General features: G+C 49.0%; 1 protein-coding gene across 1 annotated transcript in view; it reads right to left on the reverse strand.

Moving 5' to 3' along the window:
* Positions 1-20971, reverse strand: part of LOC126051110 (serine/threonine-protein phosphatase 2A 55 kDa regulatory subunit B beta isoform) — a 108680-nt gene extending 87709 nt beyond the window's left edge. The window contains exon 1 of the mRNA XM_049829862.1: positions 20522-20971. Coding sequence (XP_049685819.1) covers positions 20522-20600 — 79 coding nt within the window. The 5' untranslated portion in view covers positions 20601-20971. The remainder of the gene's footprint in view (positions 1-20521) is intronic.
* Positions 20972-21702: the final 731 nt, after the last annotated feature.

The following is a 21702-nucleotide window of genomic DNA, read 5'->3' on the forward strand; positions in this document are numbered from 1 at the left end:
TCCCCTCACTCCTGCCCTCAAATAATCTGTGTCAGAAAAATATGGCCATGACATCCCATCAGAAGCATTCTCCGTCGTCTTCCCGGTCTTACACATGTGAAATTTCATCAGTGTGAATTTTATGGCTTTTAAGTTCAGACAACACGGAGAGTGATGTCAAGCACAGCAAACCTGCAATGCCTTTCCTCTCAAGGACAACTACCCTTGAAAAAATACAAAGCCAGCACAAAAAGGCAAAGATAAAGATTTGAGGGCAGCCCGAGCAGTGGAGGACTGCAAATGGACTCATTTGCAGGCAAGGTGTTTGCTGTGTAGTTGTGTTTACACTCACATTCAGGATACACTACCCCCAGAAGAAGACAGAGAGCTGTTTGCCTCCCTGGCAAGAGGAGGACAGGGAAGGCACGGGAAGCCCCAGGGCCACACAGTGGGTGCAGGCAGCCCCTGCTCACCCCCACACAGAGCCAAGCCTCGCTCCTGGCTCTGCACCAGGCATCCTTGGGTCTGGACCTGCTCACACACCAGGAATTGTCACTGCAGTCCGAGCATCTCTCAGCTAGTCTTGACCCTCTCCCCCACAAGCTGCAGGGCTCCCAGACCCTCAGGCTGGGAGGTTCCCTGGAGCATCCCCAGGGCCCCATCCTGGGGACACAGGCTGCCCCAGCCACAGAGAGCGATGGTCTGCGGTAGTGCCCTGCCCACAGGGACACTGCGGACAAGAACTGTACTGGGGACATGACTGCCTCTTGTTTCACCGAGCAACAAACACTTTTGCCTCTTGCTCTTAGGCTACTCCTGTTTTTAATCAATTGGATTATTTGTTTTCTTCTCCAATTATTCTGTCACCTAAGACTTCAGATTAACAGTGCGGATGGAGAGAAGCCTAAGCTGCTATTAGGTTGAACAGTCAAGTCAATTAGCCTCTTTCAACAGAATAACATCTAACTATGGGGCAGCAGGTCAAAAAACACACCTTGATGGTTTTTCTTCATGGGCTAGCATGGTGGGTTTGTTGCCATCTGCTTGTGAGTTGCTTACTCTTTCATTTCAGCTGAGGAACGTTGACTTTAAAGGCAGAATCAAGGCAAAAATAAAAGGGAAGCCTTCTCATCAGCTCCTGCTTTGAATGCATTGGTTTTGTTGTGAAATTTCCACTTCAGGCGAGTTACTAAGAAACCAGATTAAAGAGAAATAACACCACCGTGCAAGCTGGTATGGACAGGATCTGCACACATGTGTCTGCCTGTCTGTGTGGATGTGCGTGTGCCCGGATATCCCACAGCTCTGAGAAGGAGCAGCCAATGAAAAAAACCTGTAAGCTGAGCTCTGCCTGAGATGAACACGGACATCTCTCTTGGACCAAGATGTTTCTTGACTTGCTGCTTCCTGATGCCTGGAGAACACTGCTGGGCAGACAGGCAGGGCATATTCCACCCGCCCAGGGGCTCACGCAGAGGCGGCTGTGAGACCCTGCCCAGCCTCAGGCGTGGCCTGTGCCTGCCTCCCAGAGCGGCAGTGCCACCACTCTAGCTCAGTGACCTGGATCACACCTAATGCCAGCAGACGCAGTGCCGGCGCTGACAGCAGCTGTCTCCCCTTGGGCAGGGAGGCACAAAACACAGGAACGAGCTGCAAAGGTGAGCGCTCACTCCCAGCCTTTGACGGACCTTGGAGCAGCCACGCTGCCTGCAGTGCATCCTCAGTGCTCAGCACACCCAAACCTCCTTCGGGGTCGATGCCTTTCACATTGCTGCTGTGTGCTGCCATTAATCAGTGCTCAATGACAGCCCAAAGTCATTTCAGTTTTCATAGCTTCCAATAAAAACAAACCGCCATTCAAACCTTACAGTATAAACCCCGCTCAGTCACTGGTTTAATAGAATCATGGTATTGACTGGTTTCTACTTATATACAAAAAGCAAGATGCTTCAGCAGCTACATCACAGCAGCCCAGACCCACAGACCAGGCATCCAGGTAACTGAGGCAGTGGGGTCCCCAAGCAGAAGAAAGAAGAAATTAGATTGATTTCATTAATTGTTAGAAGAATTCAGGAGAGAATTTGCAGCTAGCCGAAAGAAGAAGAAAAGTATTTAAAATCAAGAAACTCCTCAGAAACCCAAGACTGTCTCTTAACACTTAAAGGATGGACAGCCTGACTAACAGTAATTCCCTCATCCATCACACCTCCTGGAGGTGCTTTGCTCCCACGCCAGCTCCTTACTGCACTTCTCTAAGACAATCTTTCATCCTCGTGCACATCGGAAACACTTATCATTATACTCACAGAGGGCCAGGTGATAGAGGTTTCCTTCCCCAAGATGAAAAAAGTTCATGCCCAGCACAGCAGGAGATAAGATGTTATTTTCATCTTGTGGCTCTTTTATAGTAACTCCTGGGAGGTGGGTTTTGTGGGTTTTCACCAAGTTTCTAATGGGGAGACACTCACTGCACAAAAACGTCCACTGCAATATCTGCACTAGACAGCGATGCTTTGTCAAGGGTTGCCTAAGTCATATCTACTGTGCTTCTTTTTCAGTCACCTGAATGACTCCTCCAGCTGGGCTCCAACCCAGCTGTATAATTTGATGATTACACTCTGCAGACTAATCACTGCAACGCCATCCAGCACATGCTTAATTTCCTCCCCAAACCGTACACTGCAGTTGCACGTCACTCTGGGTTAAGGGATGAGTTACACCTAGGTACACACCGTGGGAGCAGCTCGGATGCGTGCAGGGTGGCAGTTCTCAGACCAGGGCACAGAGCACAGCCGCGACCTCCGCACTGCTGCCATGGAGGTGGAGCAACTGCTCCCAACCAGCAGGAAGCCACATTTGGTGGTGTCATGCTGCCAAACAAATGCACAGTGATGGTGAACTGCTGCCCTATCATTCTCTTGATTGTTCCTGTGGCTTTCTCACCATTTCCACCAATTTCTAGGGAAAAGCAGAGGCAACTGGATGTACCCATTACTAAATGTTTTCAAACAAATGATCCCAACAGCCAAATACGTTCCTCTGTGAAAAACTGGGACATAAGCAGCATGGTTTTATGCTGACTCCTGCCTCTCTGTATGCAGCACTTCCTGGGATTGCAGCTGCCAGAAAGCATCTCCTACTGTGCCCAAGAGAGAGCAAGGAGAGATGTCTGGCTAATTGTCACGGACCAGGTTCCCCAAGGGAATGAGGGCTCCACAGCAAGGGCCATCTTCAGCCTCCTCCCCCTCTCCTCCTGCTCATGTATATGTTGCCAAAACACCAGCAAGCATTAGATGCCAGATGGTAAGGGATGCACAGCACACGAGCTCCAGGAACAGCAGAGGGCACAACCCAGCAGGCTGGCCCAAGCAGGTCTGGGGATCCTGTTTTTCTGCTGTAGGATCCCGTTGTAGGGAACACACTTACCAAGAGCTCCAAGGTCCACCTAAGGCTTCATTGCACAAGAAGCAGCTTACCAGCACTGGGAGATGCAGGTATGAAAGGGTGCAAGATTGCACAAGGGTAAACACACATACACAGACATGGGACTGACCTGTTTTGCTTGCATATGCAGTCATGGAAGTTTTCAGGTACCTGTGCATCACAGAAATACCTAAAACCACAGATCCCTGGAACACTGCCAGCCTCCCGGTTCAGCTGTGGATGGCAATCCAGTGTGCTGTGTCTCTGGGCAGAAGGTGTGTTAAGAGACAGAATAAGAAGCTTTTGAGCCCAATAAAGGGTCTCGCCCTGTTACAAATCAAAGAAGTAAACTTGTGTTCTCTGGTTAGTGAGAACAGAGACTAAGAACTGGTAAACCCCTTTCTTATGTTTTAGAAAGCTGGGATTTTATAGTGCATTATTATGAAAATAAATATTCCATTACAGACTAAGACAACAAAAGGAATAAATAGGCCAGTGGAGCAGCTCAGCATTTAGGTACAAAGCACACCCACATCAGGGGCACCAAGTCCTGAACTCAGCCCCCACTTGCAGGCCCTCTTTTGTTCTCTCCTTGAGTTCCTTAAATAATGCATAGCTCCTTCACAAAGATGTTGAGCAGATTCATTAGTTAATGTTTAAAAGGCCTTTTTGAAGCTATTTACTGCTAAGTGCTGTCATTATACAGGTGGGCAGAGCAGATGGAATAGGCACAAGGGAAAGATTTGTGGCCAAGATCAGCCACAATACCGGGAGAGAAGCAGGCTGGGATCTGCTAAGCTCTGATATGCAGCAAGAACCCCAAGGGAATACACAGGTAAGGACTGAGTCCTGTAAGCAAGAGGAGCTGAGCACCCTCTGCTCCCTGCACAGCCAGTGAGGTCGCAGGTGGTCACCAGGGATAACTGTGATTCACAGTACTCACACGGACCCAGCCCATAGGCAGCCCACAGCAGAAGTCATGTGTGGGTGTCGGTGGTTACTTCCACCGGGAGCAGGTCGGATCAGGAGGAGACCCAGGAGTCACATCTCAGGTCCATCCATCTCTGACCGGCACTGCATCCCACTGCTCGCGGCCACGCGCTCTCACGCTCTCCTCTAAACCCACCAGGTCCATAATGGGGATTGACTGTGCCTCGGCCAGGTGCTGAGCGCATCTCTGTCTGCACACAGAGCCTGCTCAGCAGTGCCAGGGCTCCAGCGCCCAGCATCCCTGGCACCAGCTCTGGATGCAGAGCCCCCTCTCTCAGGATGAGACCACCCCCCTCCAAAGGGCACAAGGAGGATCTCCCTCTGCCCATGTTCCCATTACCACAGAGCTGGTACCTCCAAGACCCCCAGCCCTCAGCCAGATCTGGTGGAGTAGGAGCAAGTGCCAGAAGCAATGGAGGAGAGCAGATCTGATGGCCACACAGACACACACTCCAAGCATGGTCTTACAAGCCCCATTTCCAGAGGAAACTTAGCCAAAAAGTCACACTGTTGTGCAATACTGCATAGAAAGGAAAAAAAGCAGCCAGCAGCACTGGAAATGAAACTGTGCAGGGACAAAAACTGATGATGAAGTACACAGGAGTTTGTAAGAACTCACTAATGTAAGTGATTAATTATATTGCTGAATACGCATTGCCCAGACAAGAGGTGGCCTACAGCCGCAGCCAGCTGACCACTCTCAAATCATACGCTGGAAAAGGAAAAAGAAAAAAAAGAGTGCTGAGCTGTATACTGGAAAATGTATTACTAAATGCCATGAACTTGCATTTGAAAGGAACTGCTGATTGTGAATAAATCCACCACATGGCTTCACAAAGCTGATAGTGCATTTATTTCCCAAATATAGCAAGATCAGCCTATGACAGCCTGTTTTTCTTTCATAATCCACATTAGAAAATTACTTATAGTATCAAACACAGTTTGTTGGCTTGCTGTCAGACAATCACTGGTATAATAGAAGACTTTCATGCTAAGAATAGGGTCTTGTGTAGAGCAATTACACCTGCACAGCTTCACCATAATATCAAAATATTTAAGGAATTTCTGAGACTGTGTTGGTGACCCTGCTTTAGCAAAGCTGCCTGCAGAGAAAAGAAAGGTTAAATCTCACACTATTGCTTTTGTGAACATTTTTGTTGAGTCAACACAGGTGGACTTGTGGCCCTTCGTGCCCTCTGCCAGTGTGGTAATTCGTGACGTGCCTGGGTGGGTTCAGTGGAGAGAGTGTAGAAAACTCAAGAAGCTGCAGGCTACTGCCGGCTATTTACCATCTGGTCTGCCAACCCAGTACAGCAACTAAACACACCTCTAGGTCTGATCAGAGGCACCGAGCTGTGCCTGTGGTTTGTGCCCAATGCAGCCCATAGCGCTGGAGGAAACGCATGCCCTCGCCATGGGTGGGAGAACAGATTTGGCAAGCCCACTGACACATGAGCAAAGCTGTCCATGGTGGGGACAATAAACAGAGATAATTTCCATGTTTTTTTCTTACAGGTAGGTCACCCTGACGATACTCACCCCCCTGCCTTCCCCAGAAGTGCTTAAAATAGCTCCATTTCAAGCCAGCCGCAGGCTGAGAGATCCGCTCTGAAGCTCATCCTCCCAGCCAGCTGCTCTCCCTCTCTCCCACTCTGAAGCATTTGTAGCTGTACAACCCTGCAACCTCAATCAGGTCTCTTCAGAGTGGGAGGGATGACAGAAGGTACCTTTGTGCTGATTTAAGCACTAACTAAATATAGATGACACGGGAACACTGGGAAGCTACAGCTGAACCCATCTGCAGTGAGTGAAATATAGTCACATCACGGAAATATCTCTAGAGCCTTGGAAATATGCTCTTAATTCAGCTTTCTTTTGTTGGAGCTGGTTTGACATGCAAAATTGCAGGAATCCATAGCACTGGGCAGCCTGGAGACCGATGGTCGCACCGGGTCGCTGCTCAGCACAGGAGCGGGACGGGGAGCAACTTCCCAACTCAAACTGGGGGAGAAGAAAAATCATCTTCAAAATCCAATGACGACAGGGTGGAACATCGACAATCAGAAGTATTTTTGGTAAAAAAAAAAAAAACCACCTCAGCAACATTTTTTGTAATGAATGAAGTGAGCCGTTTCAGCTGCCCGTGGTGCAGAAGGATGCTGTCGTGACGCCGGGGTGAGGCAGGAGCGCGGTCCCCAGCCCCGGGGTGCAGAGAGGCCAGCGCCGGAGCCCCGGCCGCATTAGTGCCACACACGCGTCCCCTCCCGGGACGGGCGGCCGGTGCCCGATCCTGCCCGTTCAACACGTGCCGGCTCGGGTTGCGACAGAGGCGGCAGCTTTCCCGAGACAGCGGAGAGCTTGACCGCCGTCCCCTTACCTGTGCTCCCGCCCAGCCGTGCCACCTGAGAGCAAGAGTCCTCGCCGTGCTCCCGCTCGGAGCCCTTGCCTGGACCCGTTCCGGGCAGGGCGTGCTGCCCGCTGCAAGGCACCCCGAGGCCGGCGGCCAGCGGCAGTCTCCCCCCGGCCCCCCCTCCTCCCGCGGGGTGCAGCGGCGGTCCGGCTGCCTTGAGGCCACCAGCAAAGGCCGGATCGCCCCGAGCATCCCCCGCCGGGCGGGCGTCCCGTCGGCGGTGCGGCGGGAGCCGTACGCCGGTGCCGCACCCTGGTGCGACGGGGGTTCCCCGGCGAGGCAGAGGCGAAAGGAAGGAGTCAGAGCGCCCGGTGCCCCCCAAAACCGCCCAGCGCGCCCCGAGACGCGCCGCTGCCGCCGCCCGCGGGGCGCAGCGGGGGGACCCCGCTCGGCGAGGCCGCGGCTGCCCCCCCGCGGGGCCGGGGCGCGCACCGGCACCGGCACCGCCCCCGCCCGGCGGCCGGCGGGAGCGCACCCGCCCCGGCAGCCGGCGGGACTCGCGGCGGGCGGGGCGGGGCGGGGCAGAACAGGGCGGGGCGGGGCGGGCTCCGCCCAGCGCGGGCCGCCCGGTTCTCCTCGGGCAGCAGAAGTCCGCAGCCGCCGGGGCGGGTTTCCTACCGCCCGCGCGTTTCACGCCGTTTCCCCGCGCAAGCCCGCAGCCCCGCCGTGATTTTGTTGAACGGGTCTCTGGCTCTGTGCGTGTGCCCACCCTTCTCTGAGCAAGGGCCTCTCCAGACTGTAGCAGCTCAGCAGACCTGCCAGGCAGAACTCCAAGCGGGAGGTTCTTCCAGCCTTACTTTTGAAGAGGGCTGGCCACTGCGCTTCCCCTTGCAGCTGGTAACCTCTCCCTAGCAAGTTTTCCTGTGCTGCAATAAAACGGGAGGACTTTATAACACGTCAGAGCTGCATGCTCTCCTAGAATCCTTTGTTAGACCATAGAGACACCAAGAGGGATAACAGGGTGCTGCCCCTTAGTAGCACCCAGGGCAGCTTCTGTTTCTTCCCAGCTTCTCCAGTCCCCAGCCCTGTTGTTATTTGCTAATATAACCTGAACGGAACCAGCACTGCTCAGAGACAAAAGGTCTAGATGAGAGATGGAATATAGACTTGTAGGGGGAAAAAAAAAATTAGTCTCCAGCAAACAAGTAATATCTCTTTTTTTTTTTTTTTTTTAAGAGAAAACATGCAGCTTCAAAGCCTAGAAACAAAGCTTCAGAAGAAATCGTATGCAACACCCTTAATGAGCTGTTTAAGTAAACAGCACGCAACTCTAATAACCACCTCGCCTGGCAGTGCTAATCTAGACCCAGTGTTTCCATTGCATTTTAATTAAAACTTCAAAAACTCCAAACTCAGCAGAATTGTCTTCTGCTCAACATTCGTTCCCACTCACTATAATGAACTCCATGGTCAGGGATTTTCCCATTCTTGGCCTTCCAGCTTTAAGAGGGCATTGCTAAAAAGCAAAACTTAGAAGGACAGACTGGTCCCAGTTTACTTCACCTGAGGTGTATGGCCCCACAAGCCAGCCCACACAGCACCCTTACTCCACGTCAATAATCACCAAAGTCTGATCAAAGATAACCCCAAGGTCTCGACCCAAGTCCCATGGGACTGCCCGCAGCCCATCCAATGGGAACCAAAGGCAAAACCTGAACAAGCTCCTCAACTGTGTTTATTCAGACAGCTCAGAAGTCCCAGTAGGATATGAAGATTAATTCATTTCAAATTGCAGCTCAATGTCATACCCATGACAATTTAAACCCAAATTCAATCCCACTCTCTACCCAATAGCTTTGAGAGAATACAAATGAGGTCATGTTTCAGCCTGGGAAATTAGTGCAAGTGCATATACTTTTGTAATAATAAAAGCTGATCAACTCGGGCCTTGTCTGAGCCTAGGAGCTACTAGGCTTCCCCCCCCCACCTTCTTTTAAAAAAAACCAACCTACTTCAGCATAGTCATATAATTTATGGTTGTAAACTTATAGTAGTGTAAGATCATGTAGAAGGATCACGGCCTCAATATAGAAATGTTTATACTATCAGAGCTTATTTACAAATACAAAGCACTTTTACGTTGCATTAAGAGGTTTAGAAATGCTGCTGGCTAGAATTAAAAAATTCCACCCCTAACTGATGAGAGCATCGCGTGCAGCTTAGACCTCTGTCCTCATTTCTACTGGCTTTCAGCAGGGCCTGCAATTAGCTCCCGGCTCAGAGCCCAGCATACACACAGAGACAAGAACCGCTCTTACCAGGGAGTGGCAAACCTCCTCCTCCAACTGAGGCAACTAGCACAGAGCTCAGTGACAGCAGCTCATCATGAGGGAAGCGGGCAGAGGACCTCTCCCAGTCAAGGTGTAGTTATTATCTGCAGGATATCAAGAGACGTGTTTACACAGAAGATGCGGCAAGGATCTGCGGGGTCCTGGAGGAATCCCGACTGCAGCAGAGCTGAGACAAGAGCAAGGAATGACCAGCTGTGGGGCAGCTGAGGAAGGTGATGCGGCGTGGCTGGAGGCTGTTGGCGTGGCTGGAAGAGGCAGCCTGCTGCCAACCCAACAACCAGCATTGCTCCGCTGGCCAGCTGCCTTTCAAGTCAGCCCAAACTGGCCATGGCCAAAGCAGCATCCCCAACTCACAGACTGCATCTGGGCTCTTCTGGAGCTGAGACCACAAAAGGCAAATCTTCATTTTCTCCAATGTCTGTTTTTTGTTACAGTCTCCTGGGCCCACAGCACTATGTTCCTTGGACGGTGGAGTAGGTACCATTTAGAAACACAAGACATGAGATCAGCCCCAGCATGTCCTGAGAGCTCACCTCCCGCAGCAGAGGTTGACCCTGCACCAGTATGCTGCAGTTGGGATTCTCACTGCAGGGAGAGGCTGAGGACAACGGCAGCAGCTCCTGGTTTTCCAAATGCCTGAGCTCTGAGTGGTAGAAAGCCACAGCATGCTCCCCTGCCTCTGGGCTGTGAGGTGCCACGCTACTTCTCCTGGCTTCTGCCCAGCCTCCTCCTCCCACCGCAGCAGCCTCTGGTCAGGCATCCATCCCCTGCAGGCATCCACCCGCCCACAGCCTGGGCCAGGGGGTCCCCTCCTGCCTGGGCAATCCTCACTGCTTTAGGTGACACAGTGGGAAGGCTCGGGGATGGATCTCTGTTTCTTCCCTCTCCACCATGGGGAAAGAGCTGTGGCTCCCCAGAGCCAGTCATCCCTCACAGGGACACCAAGAGCTGGAGCATGTGATCAAATAACAAAGCACAGAGGAATCATCCAGAGAGAGTTTCCCATCTCATCTTTGACTCTCTGCTCCTTAAAAGACAAAAATTAACGTATCATTAAGAAGAGAGACTTCAAGCTGAGTTCTTAATGAAACACTAACATCTTTCAAAGTGGCTTGTACACTTTTTCCCAAATGAAAGTGCACCATTCAGACAAAAAACATGGATCTTGCTGTTACTGTATTCTGTGGCAAAAAATTATACTGAAGGAATATAATTGCAAGAAGAAAGCTCTGTATCTGTGACAGCTGAAATAGCCTTCTTCCTCTTTTATAAATTCCTGAAGCTAGTAGAGAGCAAAATAAAACCCTGTAAGTATATACATGAATAATGCAAACGTTATTTTTTCCTAAAAGACCTTGAAATGGACAGAGTAAGAAAAAATGCAAAGGAAATGCAATCAGTGCAGCCAAGGAAAGGTATTTCCAGCTCCTGAGTTACCACAACAAAAATGCAGGTGCACCACTCATCCCTAATGGAGAAAAGCGATCCATCTGCACCACCGATATGCCTGAATTACCCGTAACTGAATCTGGCAGCTGGAGAGCTGGGCATCTTGCCATTTTGTGAGCAGCACGCCTGCTATCAGAGCTCCCTCACCATACCTGGTCAGGACAAAGTTTATCATATTTCATATTAAAGAAGTCCAGAGATGTGCCTGCGGCCCTCCCTTCTCTCCAGCTGCAGCACATCTCCCATCGCACGACTGGCACCGTGGGAGGAGCTGGGCAGTGCTGTGTGATTTACCTCCTCCAAGTAAACAGGAATGAATTAAGAGAAATGGATGTAGCAGAAACAAGGCATTAAACTTACTGGGAAAAGAAATAGTTTTCATATACTGTGCTTCATTTTGACATTACTCTTAGTATTTTGGAAAGGGAATTTGCCTCTTTTTCCCCTAGCAACAATCCTTTTCTTCATGGCTGCACAAAATTAACTTCATTTACTGTTAGGGAAAGAACAGACCAGGCAGTTGGATTCCTGCACATGGTGCAAGTTCTGATAAATGTGAGAACTGAGATTAGAGTGAGTCTGATGTTCTTCACTAAAAAGCAAGGGTTGATATGGCATTCAGACTGAGAAATTAAAGAACAGCTAAATCAGGCAATGCAATTACTGTAGAAAGCTCAATCTTAACTCGGTGTTCTCCTCCATCAGCCTTAAACTAATGGCCTCTCTTCATGTAATTATAGACTATTAGTTACACCAAACCATATTTGCATACTTACACAATCTTACTGTACCTCTAATGCACATACCATTCTGTAGTATTAATGCTGCTTCAAATTTAATTTATGTGGGTTTTACTCCAGGGTAATTCAGAACTTCAGTGAAGCTCCCAACTGCTGGTGCCTGATTAACTCAGGTCAAAGCCATCAGAATGACTCACCAGAAAAATAAACCCACTTATGGTCAACACAGCGGGGACAAAACTGACAGGCTGATGGTAAGCATAAGGGTCATCATAATAACAAAGTTAAAGTCTTCAAAAAAGAACGAACAGAAAACTGGCTATTTTAGGTTCACTCCAGGCCAAGGCTTTTGGCTGTGGGGTCCTGCCATCCTGAGTGTTCTCCAGCATCCAGACCGGGGTTTGCTCTGCAAAGGATGGTGCAGAGACCAACCACAGCCAGATGAGCGAGTTAGCCACCAGCCAGCTGGTCTCTGCAACTGCTCTATACCACTGATGGTTTGAAGTCTGGGATCAGGAACTTTAAGATACATTTTAAACAGTTCCCAATCAGACTTTTCTTCACTTTGTTAATTACCCTATTCCACTGATCTAAATACGGTAAGAGGTAAAACCTGAACACACTTTCTGTGGTTCTGTGATTCCATAGAGGAATCTGCTGTCTGGAGCATATGAGGAAATAATTATTTTTATTTTTTACATGCATCACTCAAAAATATTCCAAAGGCCAAAAGCTTAGCCTAGAGTAACCCTAAGGTAAAGAGCTTAGTTTTAAGGTGCCTCTGGCTGAGGTTTCATGTTAAAGACCCCTAAAAAGCTAACCCTCTAGCTTAAGGCCACTTTGAGCTAAGCTTTAAAACTGGCTCAAACCTAAGTGATTAAACATCCTGGCCTTCATGTCACCTCTGCTGGAACCTCCAAAAATGCTAGTGCAAAGCCTGGGCACAAACTGAGAAATGCGGAAAAACAGAAAACTGTGGAAGGCTTCAGAGAAAAAAAAAAAAAGATTGTTACCTCAGGGCTACTTCAACACAGGAATTGCTCCACTCTTTCGTAGCCTTTCTAAGCCAGGGAACTATTCATACAAATACTCTGGGAATTATAACTTCAAAATCCTTTATTTTAAAGGAAAGTCACATTTTGGTCTTTCAAGGACCCCAAATCCTGTGAGTATCAAGCTATTCAGGAAATAATCAGTCTGCTTAAAGACAGGTTTCATTAATTTAGCGTATTTTTTCCACTAAAACAGTATTTAATTTTGAGCTAAAAGTCAGTTTCACTAACAGCACCAATTACCTGAGTGGTACTTGTTGCTTACCTTGCCATTAAGGAATTTATAAATCAGGCATCGGGCAGTCTGAACACTTAATTAATTAAAGGTGAAGGTATTCCTAAAGCAATAGATTAACTTCCTTCGAGTAATGACATTAAATGAACCAAGCTAGCTCCAGGCCTCATATACTAAAGCAGACGCTGTATGACCTTCTCTAGCTTAGTCTTTGTCAAAATACTGGTACCAAATAGAGGGCACAGGATCCATGTTTGTAAAATGTTTTTGCATACGTTTGTACAAACTTGAATGAGGAGCAGAGCCCCCCCCCCCCCCCCCCCCCCCCAAGTACAAGGAGGTTTACAAGGACACGTGAGGACTTGCCATGTCCTCCAGGCAAGTCTGGCAGACTCCAGCAGCATAACAGTGCTAACGCATTCAGCAACAGGCTCATAACGGGCAGTTGTGCTTTTTGCATGACTCCCACTGCCCATAGAGGCAATGAAGCCAAGTCTGAGATGCCCTGGGGTCAGGGAGACATAGGAGCTACTTAACAGAAGACAGAGGAGTTGCTGTGACTTATCAAGCAGCAGAGATCAGAACTAGTCTGTGCCCTCCCTTGCTCTCTGCATGCACAGTCTGTCATTTGGAAGTACGTATAATTTCTAAAGATCAAATGTAGGTAACACTTTCTGTTAAAACTCCCCGCAGGACAGACCTAAACTAAACTGCTGGCAGGAGGAGAGCTCACTGCTGCTGACGGAGCTCCCCACAGATTCACATCTGGTACAGCAGCAGCAGCGGGCACCACGCTGGGACTGGGCTGACAGCTGTGGGCCATCCTGGCGTCCCCTCGGGATAACTCCGGCAGGCTCTGCCCTCTCTCAGGGGATGACGGGGATCGGGGACAAGGGCTTTCTGTACCCAGCAGCAGGGTGGAGCGGGGCTGCACCACGGGCTGGTGCCCACCCTCACCATGGACAGTGACTGCCCTGTGCCTCTGCTGCAGCTGCAGCTCAGGCAGAGCCCCCCTCCCCAGCACGGGCGCCAGCCATTCTTCAGAGGCCTTGAAAGAAACATTCATTTTCAAATATGTAATATTTACCCCACTGATGTTTAAAAATCTATTTGTTAAACCGCCTTTTCATTTCTTTTCCTCTGCTCAGCAGTAGGGCTGCTCTGCGCTCGGCGCAGCTCCCCAGGGTAGCTGTCCAGAAGGACAAACAGCGGTACGCCCAGGCCAGGCCGGCCGAAGCAGGGAAGGTGTGAGCAGTGTCACCAGGGCAGCTGCCGCCGGTTCACAGCGCTGACAGCACAACACGCGGAGCACCCAGGGAGGCCCTTCGAAGGCAGATAACCTGCCTCCCAGCCAGTGGCTCCGCAGGCGTCTTGGGAGGTCCCAGCGTGCCGGCCCAGCACAAAGGCTGCGCCTGCCCAGCCCTTTTGGGAGCCCCGAGCGTGTCCCCGGGAGCCCAGCCTGCACGGGCACCACCGGGCTCAGCTCCGCTCCCACCGGGAAACCTGGACCGGCTCCACCGACTGCCTGCAGCTGCAGCAGCTGTACGTACTCACGGAGCTGACCCAGCCACATCAGAGAGAATTCCTTGTCCTGGGCATGCTTCTTAATTAATCTTACCCTACATGTTAACGCTAAAAGGCGTACTGAGGATTGAAGATTCTCCCCAGAGGAAAAGACAGTAGGGGAAATGACAACAGCTTGGCTTTAAAATAAAGTTTTCAGGAGGGTGGAGGTGAGGAAGGCTGACAGCTTAACCCATAACAAACCTTCATTTTTCACCATGTAGGGCGTTTACCTGACCCAGCCATGACCGACTATCTTCAGCAATACAGAAACTCACGAGTTCAGCCAGAATTCCTCTGCTGTGTGTAGAAAACTCATTGCAGCGGAGGATACAGATGCACTAAAGAGCACAAACTGAATTTAAGTTAACAGTACCATTGGCCCAAAGGCCACACAGACACCAACAGATCAGCAGGCTGCCATACAGTAAATACACAAAACACATTTTCTACTAACGGTGGATTATTTTCTTCGTCACTGTACCAGTTCTCTTCCTGGCTATCCCACATTAAGGGAAAATAAAAGGGCCCAACAGGAGTAATAAGTTCAGAAACCTTCACCTGTAAGGACAGGCTCAGACAGGGAATTTAACTGAACGAGACTAGATACAACATCACAATGAAGCTAATGTTGAGCAATTCTTCCACAGGCTACATAGTGGGGACTGGGAATCATTTTAACTTGCAAACAGTTTTGTTAGAGATAAATGAACACAAACCATGAAGACAGCTCAGCCCTAGAACCGATTACCAGCAAAGACAGCAATTTGGCATCCTTTAAGGATTGAGACGTGTTTGACAAGAACCTGTTAAGTAGCTGCTTTATTAGAGCCTGCTGAAAACGGAAAGGTGCTCCAAGAGACCTCCTTAGTTTTTACCAGCCCTCCAGCGTCTCATCACTTCTCTGACTGTATGTTTCCATGCTAACTGTAATAATTATCACTTAAAATTACTTAAATATTGTCACTTAAAACTTGGGAGAAGCAATACAGCATGACGGTTTTCTCCTGTATACCTCCTCTCATTCAAAAATATTAAGTCGATTTATTTATTAATTCATTTATTGCTTATTTAGAAGAACCTAGAGACCAGCTGGATGGGAGTAAAATTCCAGACCAAATCTGGCATGGATGAAGATTTTTTACAAGAATTCCTGTACTATGTCAATACTACCAATAAGTACAGTTAATCCTGCTAGATGACTCCCAAGGGATTTGTCAGTGCTATTTTTTTATTCCTTCCAAAATGCTGCTAAGAAATCTACCTATGTTTTCTTCCAGCCTTGACCCAATACTTGCATTTTGGAGGAATGTGTGAAATCCCAGACTGCTGTGCCAGCAGTCTCACTGAGCACAGATCGGAATAGGTAAAATATCAATAATACCATCTCCCAGGAAGGCCAGGGTTCCCAGTAGAAACGCCAGATGCACAGCCAGGTGGGCAGCGAGTGCAGCCACAACAATAACGTGATAAAGACAGTTGAGATGTTAACTAAGGAGACTTAGACCCGGATCATGGCCAGTGGTAATTGTATAGCCAGTCCATTGTTCTTCACTTCTGCAGCTGCGATTCAAGATCTTCCCATGCTCCCCCCACCCCTTGTTGTTCTCCAACATGAGTCACATTTGAGCAGTGTTGCTCCTTTCACATCTGCATCTGACAGCAGCTAGGATGAAGTATGGCTGGTTTCAAAGCCCTTCGTCACCAGCCGCAGCTCCTCCCCGTTGGTGTCGCACACACAAACCCGCGGTACCCATTGTGTACTCTCTCAGTTTTGGGTACATTGGACGTAGGAAGTTTTCTTTTTATTTCTATGTTTTCTGTTTCCCAAACAAACAGAAATCTATTCACTGTACAGTGTGAAGCTGTTTCTTCACCCATGACAAAGAAAACCAGCCAGCATCAGAATTCCACACCCATGATTACAAACCTTGTGCTTGGCCTACTACTGCTTGTAATGCACTACTGCCATAACTTTCTATAAGCTACTGATTTAGTCATTCTAAATTATTTGCATGAATAAAGAATGTGCAGGAATGAGCTACAGAGTAATACCAAGCTCCTGGTGGACTCTTCAAAGCACGAAATATCGAGACTTGTTGGTGCAGGACAAACAGTGAGTTTATTGCTTATTTCGGTACTACTTGAGCCTACTCACAGCAATGACTGAACTCCGAACCTTTGGCCTAACATGACTTACACTCAACGGACACTTTCTTTTGGTCCTTCACAAAAGTGCACAGGAAGCCTAAAAGAAGTGCTGAAGTTTCTTATTACATTGTTACAGTGATTAGAGTTAATAAAATAGTAGAAAACCTATAGCATACATTTGTTTCAACCCTAGCATGAAAGTAGCAGTGCTTCTTTGACATAAGCCTCCTAAACGTGTTTTCATTGTATTGTCCAGATTTTTAGCATTGCAATATCAAATGTGCATCATTATTTTTCTGTTACAATTAAAAACGTGTACCTAGACCTTAGCAGTAAATTCAGATATTGGATAAAGTGTTTAATATTAAATAAATATTAATATTTAATTATTATATTATTATATGAATAACAATACAATTTTTAATATTTAATTTAATTATAATTTCCAATGTTAGTGAGTGTACTGAAAGCAGATGCATTTGTATTGTTTGCAGTTTTGTGTCTGCGCCAAGCTAACATACTATTGCACACAGATCCCACAACTGCAGCAATGAATGGCTACACTTACCAGCATGAAATACAAAGTGATTCAAGACTTTAGGCCTAACTCAATGTCAACCAAATTTGGAAAAATGTGGAAGTTACTGAAAATGTATTTGAGTTGTTGGCCTGTCAAATTAATAATGCAGTTAAGGATCTTCTAAGCATAATAACAGATTTTAAGGATAGGAAATAACTCTTACATGTCTAAACATCAATTAAAGTACCCAAAAGAATTAATACTTCTGCAGAACAGCCAACATTTCAAACCCTTCTCAGAAAAGCTCACAAAAATACATTTCTGTTTAAATTCTGGAAGAAAAACATATGCATGACTCAAAGTTTGGTAATTGTATGACCTCAGAGAGCCCACTTCCCATCTTTGTGCTTGCTTCCTCATCTGCAGGAAAGGATATTGTTTTCTTAATTCAAAGGCTTTTTTTTCTGAAGGTTACTTTGCTAAGGGTTTAAATGATCTTTGATATCCTTAAGTTGGACATGTTGCACAAATTAAAACATTTGCATTTAAAAAAACAGGCAGTTATTTTGATCAGTATATATGTAACCATTCTGAAGTGTTTTATTTTGTAAACACACATCCCAAGTCTGCCAGCTGCTGCAGCCTATCCACAGTTCTCAGGAAAAGCGATGCTAACACATACATACTTCTGTTAAGGCATCGGTCCCGCTGTCATTCAATTCTTTTTCAGCAAATAATAAATGATAGAAAGCCCACAGTGCTCATTCCACATCGAAAGATATATCTGGATCGATTTTCAGTGCACACACCACTGCAAGAACAAGGCAGACCAAATACCTGCTTTGCATCTTAAGTAATAGATCAAGAAATGCTTTTCTACAGTAATATTCCTCATTCAGATACAGTTCAGGAGTAGCAATCAAGGTCCAGAGAATAGTATTGTGGGCTCAAATTCTGCCAAACTGCTATTATTCAGCCAAGCTAGACATACCTTTAAGGTCAATGGGACACAAGCATGCGTTCCTATGTGATGCTGAGTGGGACTGAATTCCAACATGCAACACTAACCCCACACCTGAATGCATCACTGAGCTGTGCTATTAAGGCCCAAGTAGTCGATATTTTCAAAAGATCTCAAAACACACGTGCTATACTGCATCCTAAGCCACACGCCTTGGTACAAGGAGGATTGGTGTTTCTGGACAACAACAAGCACCAGGAGTATGATGGCAACAACAGGTCACACGAGAGAAGCCAGAATGTCACCTGCTCAGCCATACCACATCCACGCCTAAGGCACTTCACTCGCACCAGCTTTCTCCAGATGCACCCTCTCCTTCCCATTCATTACCATAATCCCGCACGTCCACAGTAATGTTAACAACGCTGGATCGTTTCCATGGGCACTGCCATTCAAGCATGGTAACTTCACAGCAAAGCAGAGCTGAGCAAGAAACCGGTCTGTGAAGAAATAAATGAGACCTCAGCTGCAACCTTCTAAAACCATTTCACAGGCAGTGCCAGAGAGGATAAACAAGCATACTTGAATTTCAGGTTTATTACAGCTTGGTGCACAGCCTTTGTTCCAGGCTCTTTGCTGACCTAGATCTCTAGTTTACAACTCTGGGAACCTGGGATGAACGAAGAAGATAATTCTTACAGTGAGTTAATAAAGAATACATCGGGATTTCAGGTCTTGGTCTGGACAGAGCCGAGCTTTGAAGGGTCTTTGGAGGAACACCTTTGCCAGGAAGGGGTGAGTACAGAGGCTGGTGCAGGGGCACGAAGGAGTTTCTCCTCTGGTTAAGGAGGACACCTCTGCCAGGCTGGGAGAGGAGAGGAGCCTTTTCTCTTTGACAGGCTTAGCCGTCCTGTGCCTTCTGTCTGTCTGCGGAGTAAAGCCTGGCTGAAAGACTGGCCAGGGCAGCTTCTGACTGAATCTGGTCCCTGAGGCCTCGCAGCTTCACCCCCTGAATAGTTCTGTCTATTTGCAAGTCTGCACTCCACCGAGAGTGAACCAGAGATACCAAATCACAACTTCATCACTTCAAAACATGGAGGGACGAGCACTAGATCCTGCTCCTGCTGCGCATCGTATATTAAGGGTTCTTGTATGCTACACTGGCCTTTTTAGCGACTCCAAGAGGAGTGAAGCAGGAGTCAGGCTCTTACCTGTGTTGTCTTCTCAGTTCTGCTAGTGATTTAGCCTGCAACAGTCATGTCAACTCTCCAGACCTCAGTTTCACCCCAAGTTAATTATATGCATCTGATAATTGGTCTGAGAAACAGTTCTGTACAAGTTTCATTCTTCATATATTGTTTGCAATGGAGAAGAAAAGATAGCACACCGGTGTGGCATTCTTTAATTCTTTTTTTTTTTTTTTTTTTTTTTTTTTTTTTCCCTCTCAGTAGTCTCATATGACCTCCCCTAAAACAGTGAGGTCTGCTTCTCCCTGGAATTACTTATTCCAGTAGAACAATCCAAAAGTTATTCAGACTATCTTAAGGAGCTGTGCCTTTGGACAAAGTCAACATGAAAACAAAAGAAATCTTCAGAGAAATTTTCAAAGAAAGAACTCCAGAGTTAATCTGAGTTATCTACTGGGATAATTTTATCTGCTTAGAACTTCAGAGAAAATAACAAGTTCACACTGTCTGCTTGGACTAAAATATAGCAACCTAAGTATTTATCCTGGAGTGTCATCATCTACTGCCCACTCCTTCCTGCTTGACCTTTCCACTCCATATCTTCAGCCTTGCGACATTCTTGGTCAAGGCATCAGGAGCCATGGCAAGGTACGCCCCACCATGTTTCTTTTTTGCTAGATACATGCAGTGGGCAGAGACTGAAGCCAATCATCTCAAAACCAGCCGTTAGGCATACATCCCTACAGCGTTTGTCTGGATTTGCCCCTTGCTCACGGATGAGGTTGCTACTTCAGTTTATACACACAGACTCAAGATAGATGAATGAGTCCATAGAAAGCTGAGGGACAGGAAGTGTGTTTTTCCTCATTAACTAACTCTGGTTAGGGCACATGAGGCAAATCGCTGTGGTTCCACATAGGGGAGTAGCAGTGGTGTGAAATTTTGATCCTGCAGAGCTGTTTGGACGACTGCGGATGATTCGCAAAGCTGTGTGATGATGGTTCACGCGCTGCAAATGTGCACACAGTCGTATCACGCAGGGTTATAAATCAGCATGAACAAGCACTCCCTATGGGAGAAGTCCCACTGAAGTCTCAGTGAACACGGACCTCATACTTTGCATTCCTACCCAGAAAATACAAAGTTCAAGCGCTGCTGAGAATATCTCATTTATCCCAAATAGCTGCAGAGCTGTTTTGCCGAGACCTGAAAACAGGCTTTACTGAATGAGGGGAAGGGCACAGGTAACGGAACGCAGGCAGCACACGATATGATTTTTTCATTTTCTTGGGAATATCCAGATGAATTAAAGGCCAAGTTTACAAACTACATACAGCTGAAAAACGTGCGGCACCGTAGCTATGAAGTCTTCCTTAAGCCCGCTTGCTTAGTTGCACTATTAGTGCAGAGTTAGCAGTAAACCAAGCAGCACTGCCAGGAACAAACGAAGTCATTTTCTCCTGAGCCCTCAGACGCCCCCCCAGCCTTTCTGCTGCCTCCTCAGCCCTCTCCGGTGAGAAGCCGCCGCCGCTTCCCCCGCCCTGTCCGCCCTCCCACCCGCGGCGCGTACCTTCCGCGTGGCAGCTGGCGGCGAGGATGGCGCTCGGCGGCCTGAAGATGTAAGGCAGGTAGCGCGAGAAGCATTTCATCTTCCAAACCCGGGGTTAAAAAAAACAAAAGAGGGAAAGAAAACCACACAAAGGGGGGGGGGGGGGGGAAACCGCTAAAAAAAATAAAGAAGAAGGTAGCGCAGCCCCTCCTCAATCCATGAGAACCTTCCGGTGCCCAGGCAGCCTACATGGCAGAGGCGGCGGGGGCTCGCCGCTGGGGCTGCCTGGCGGGGACAGCCGGCCGGCCGGCCCCCGTGCTGCCGGCCCCCATGCTGCCGGCCCGGCCACAGCGGCCCCGGCCCCGGCGGCAGAGCGGAGCGGAGCGCTCCGGCCCGGCCGGCTCCGCCGCCGCATCGGCTGAGGCGCGGCCGGGTTTGCTGACTAAGCCCGTCCTGCCCGCGAACACACCCCCGGAGCACGGCGCCTCGGCCGCCCGTCCTGCCAGGCAGGCGCAGACCCCCCCCCCAGCCGGCTGCAGGCAGGCAGTCCCGCGGCCGAGGGCGCCGGCGGGCGGCCGGGAACGCGGGCAGGCGGGCTGCGCGGTGCCCCAGCCCGCTCCGCTCCGCGGCAGCCGCGGCGTTTCGCAGCCGCCGGCGGGCCGGCTGCCGGCGCCCAGCGGGGCGGAGGCGGCCGCCGCCGCGGCGGAGAGCGCTCTCCCTGCCCGGAGAGCCGAGGGTCTCGGCCGTGCGGGGGGGGGGGGGGGGGGGGGGGGAACGGGGGACGACACGCGTCACCGGGCCGGGCCGGTAAGAGCTTGCGGTGGTTTGTGTTCGGAAACTCTGCTGCTCTCCCAGGGCGAAGGCGCAGCCCAGCCTCCGGAGCGCCGCACGGAGAGGAGAGGTAGGCGCCCGAGGTGTCGCTGCCCTCCCCGAGCAGCCGTGCTGCCTCCGGGGGCCAGGGCGGCCCGGGCGCCTGCGGCTGCACAGGTCCGCTCCCTCACGCCTTCAGAAAGCGTCTTTAGGCCGGGGGGGACACCAAAAGACCCAGCAAGGCACTTACAAACTTGCAGCAAATTACAGCACAGAACAAAACCACATTTTGCTGTATTATGGATTCTTCCGAGGCAGTGCTCTCGATTCAGACTCTCCCATACCCAGTTGAACCTGCAGCATTTTAAGAAGCGGAGCAGATCTACATCAGT

This window comes from Accipiter gentilis, chromosome 26, assembly GCF_929443795.1.
Source record: "Accipiter gentilis chromosome 26, bAccGen1.1, whole genome shotgun sequence".
Taxonomy (NCBI): domain Eukaryota; kingdom Metazoa; phylum Chordata; class Aves; order Accipitriformes; family Accipitridae; genus Astur; species Astur gentilis.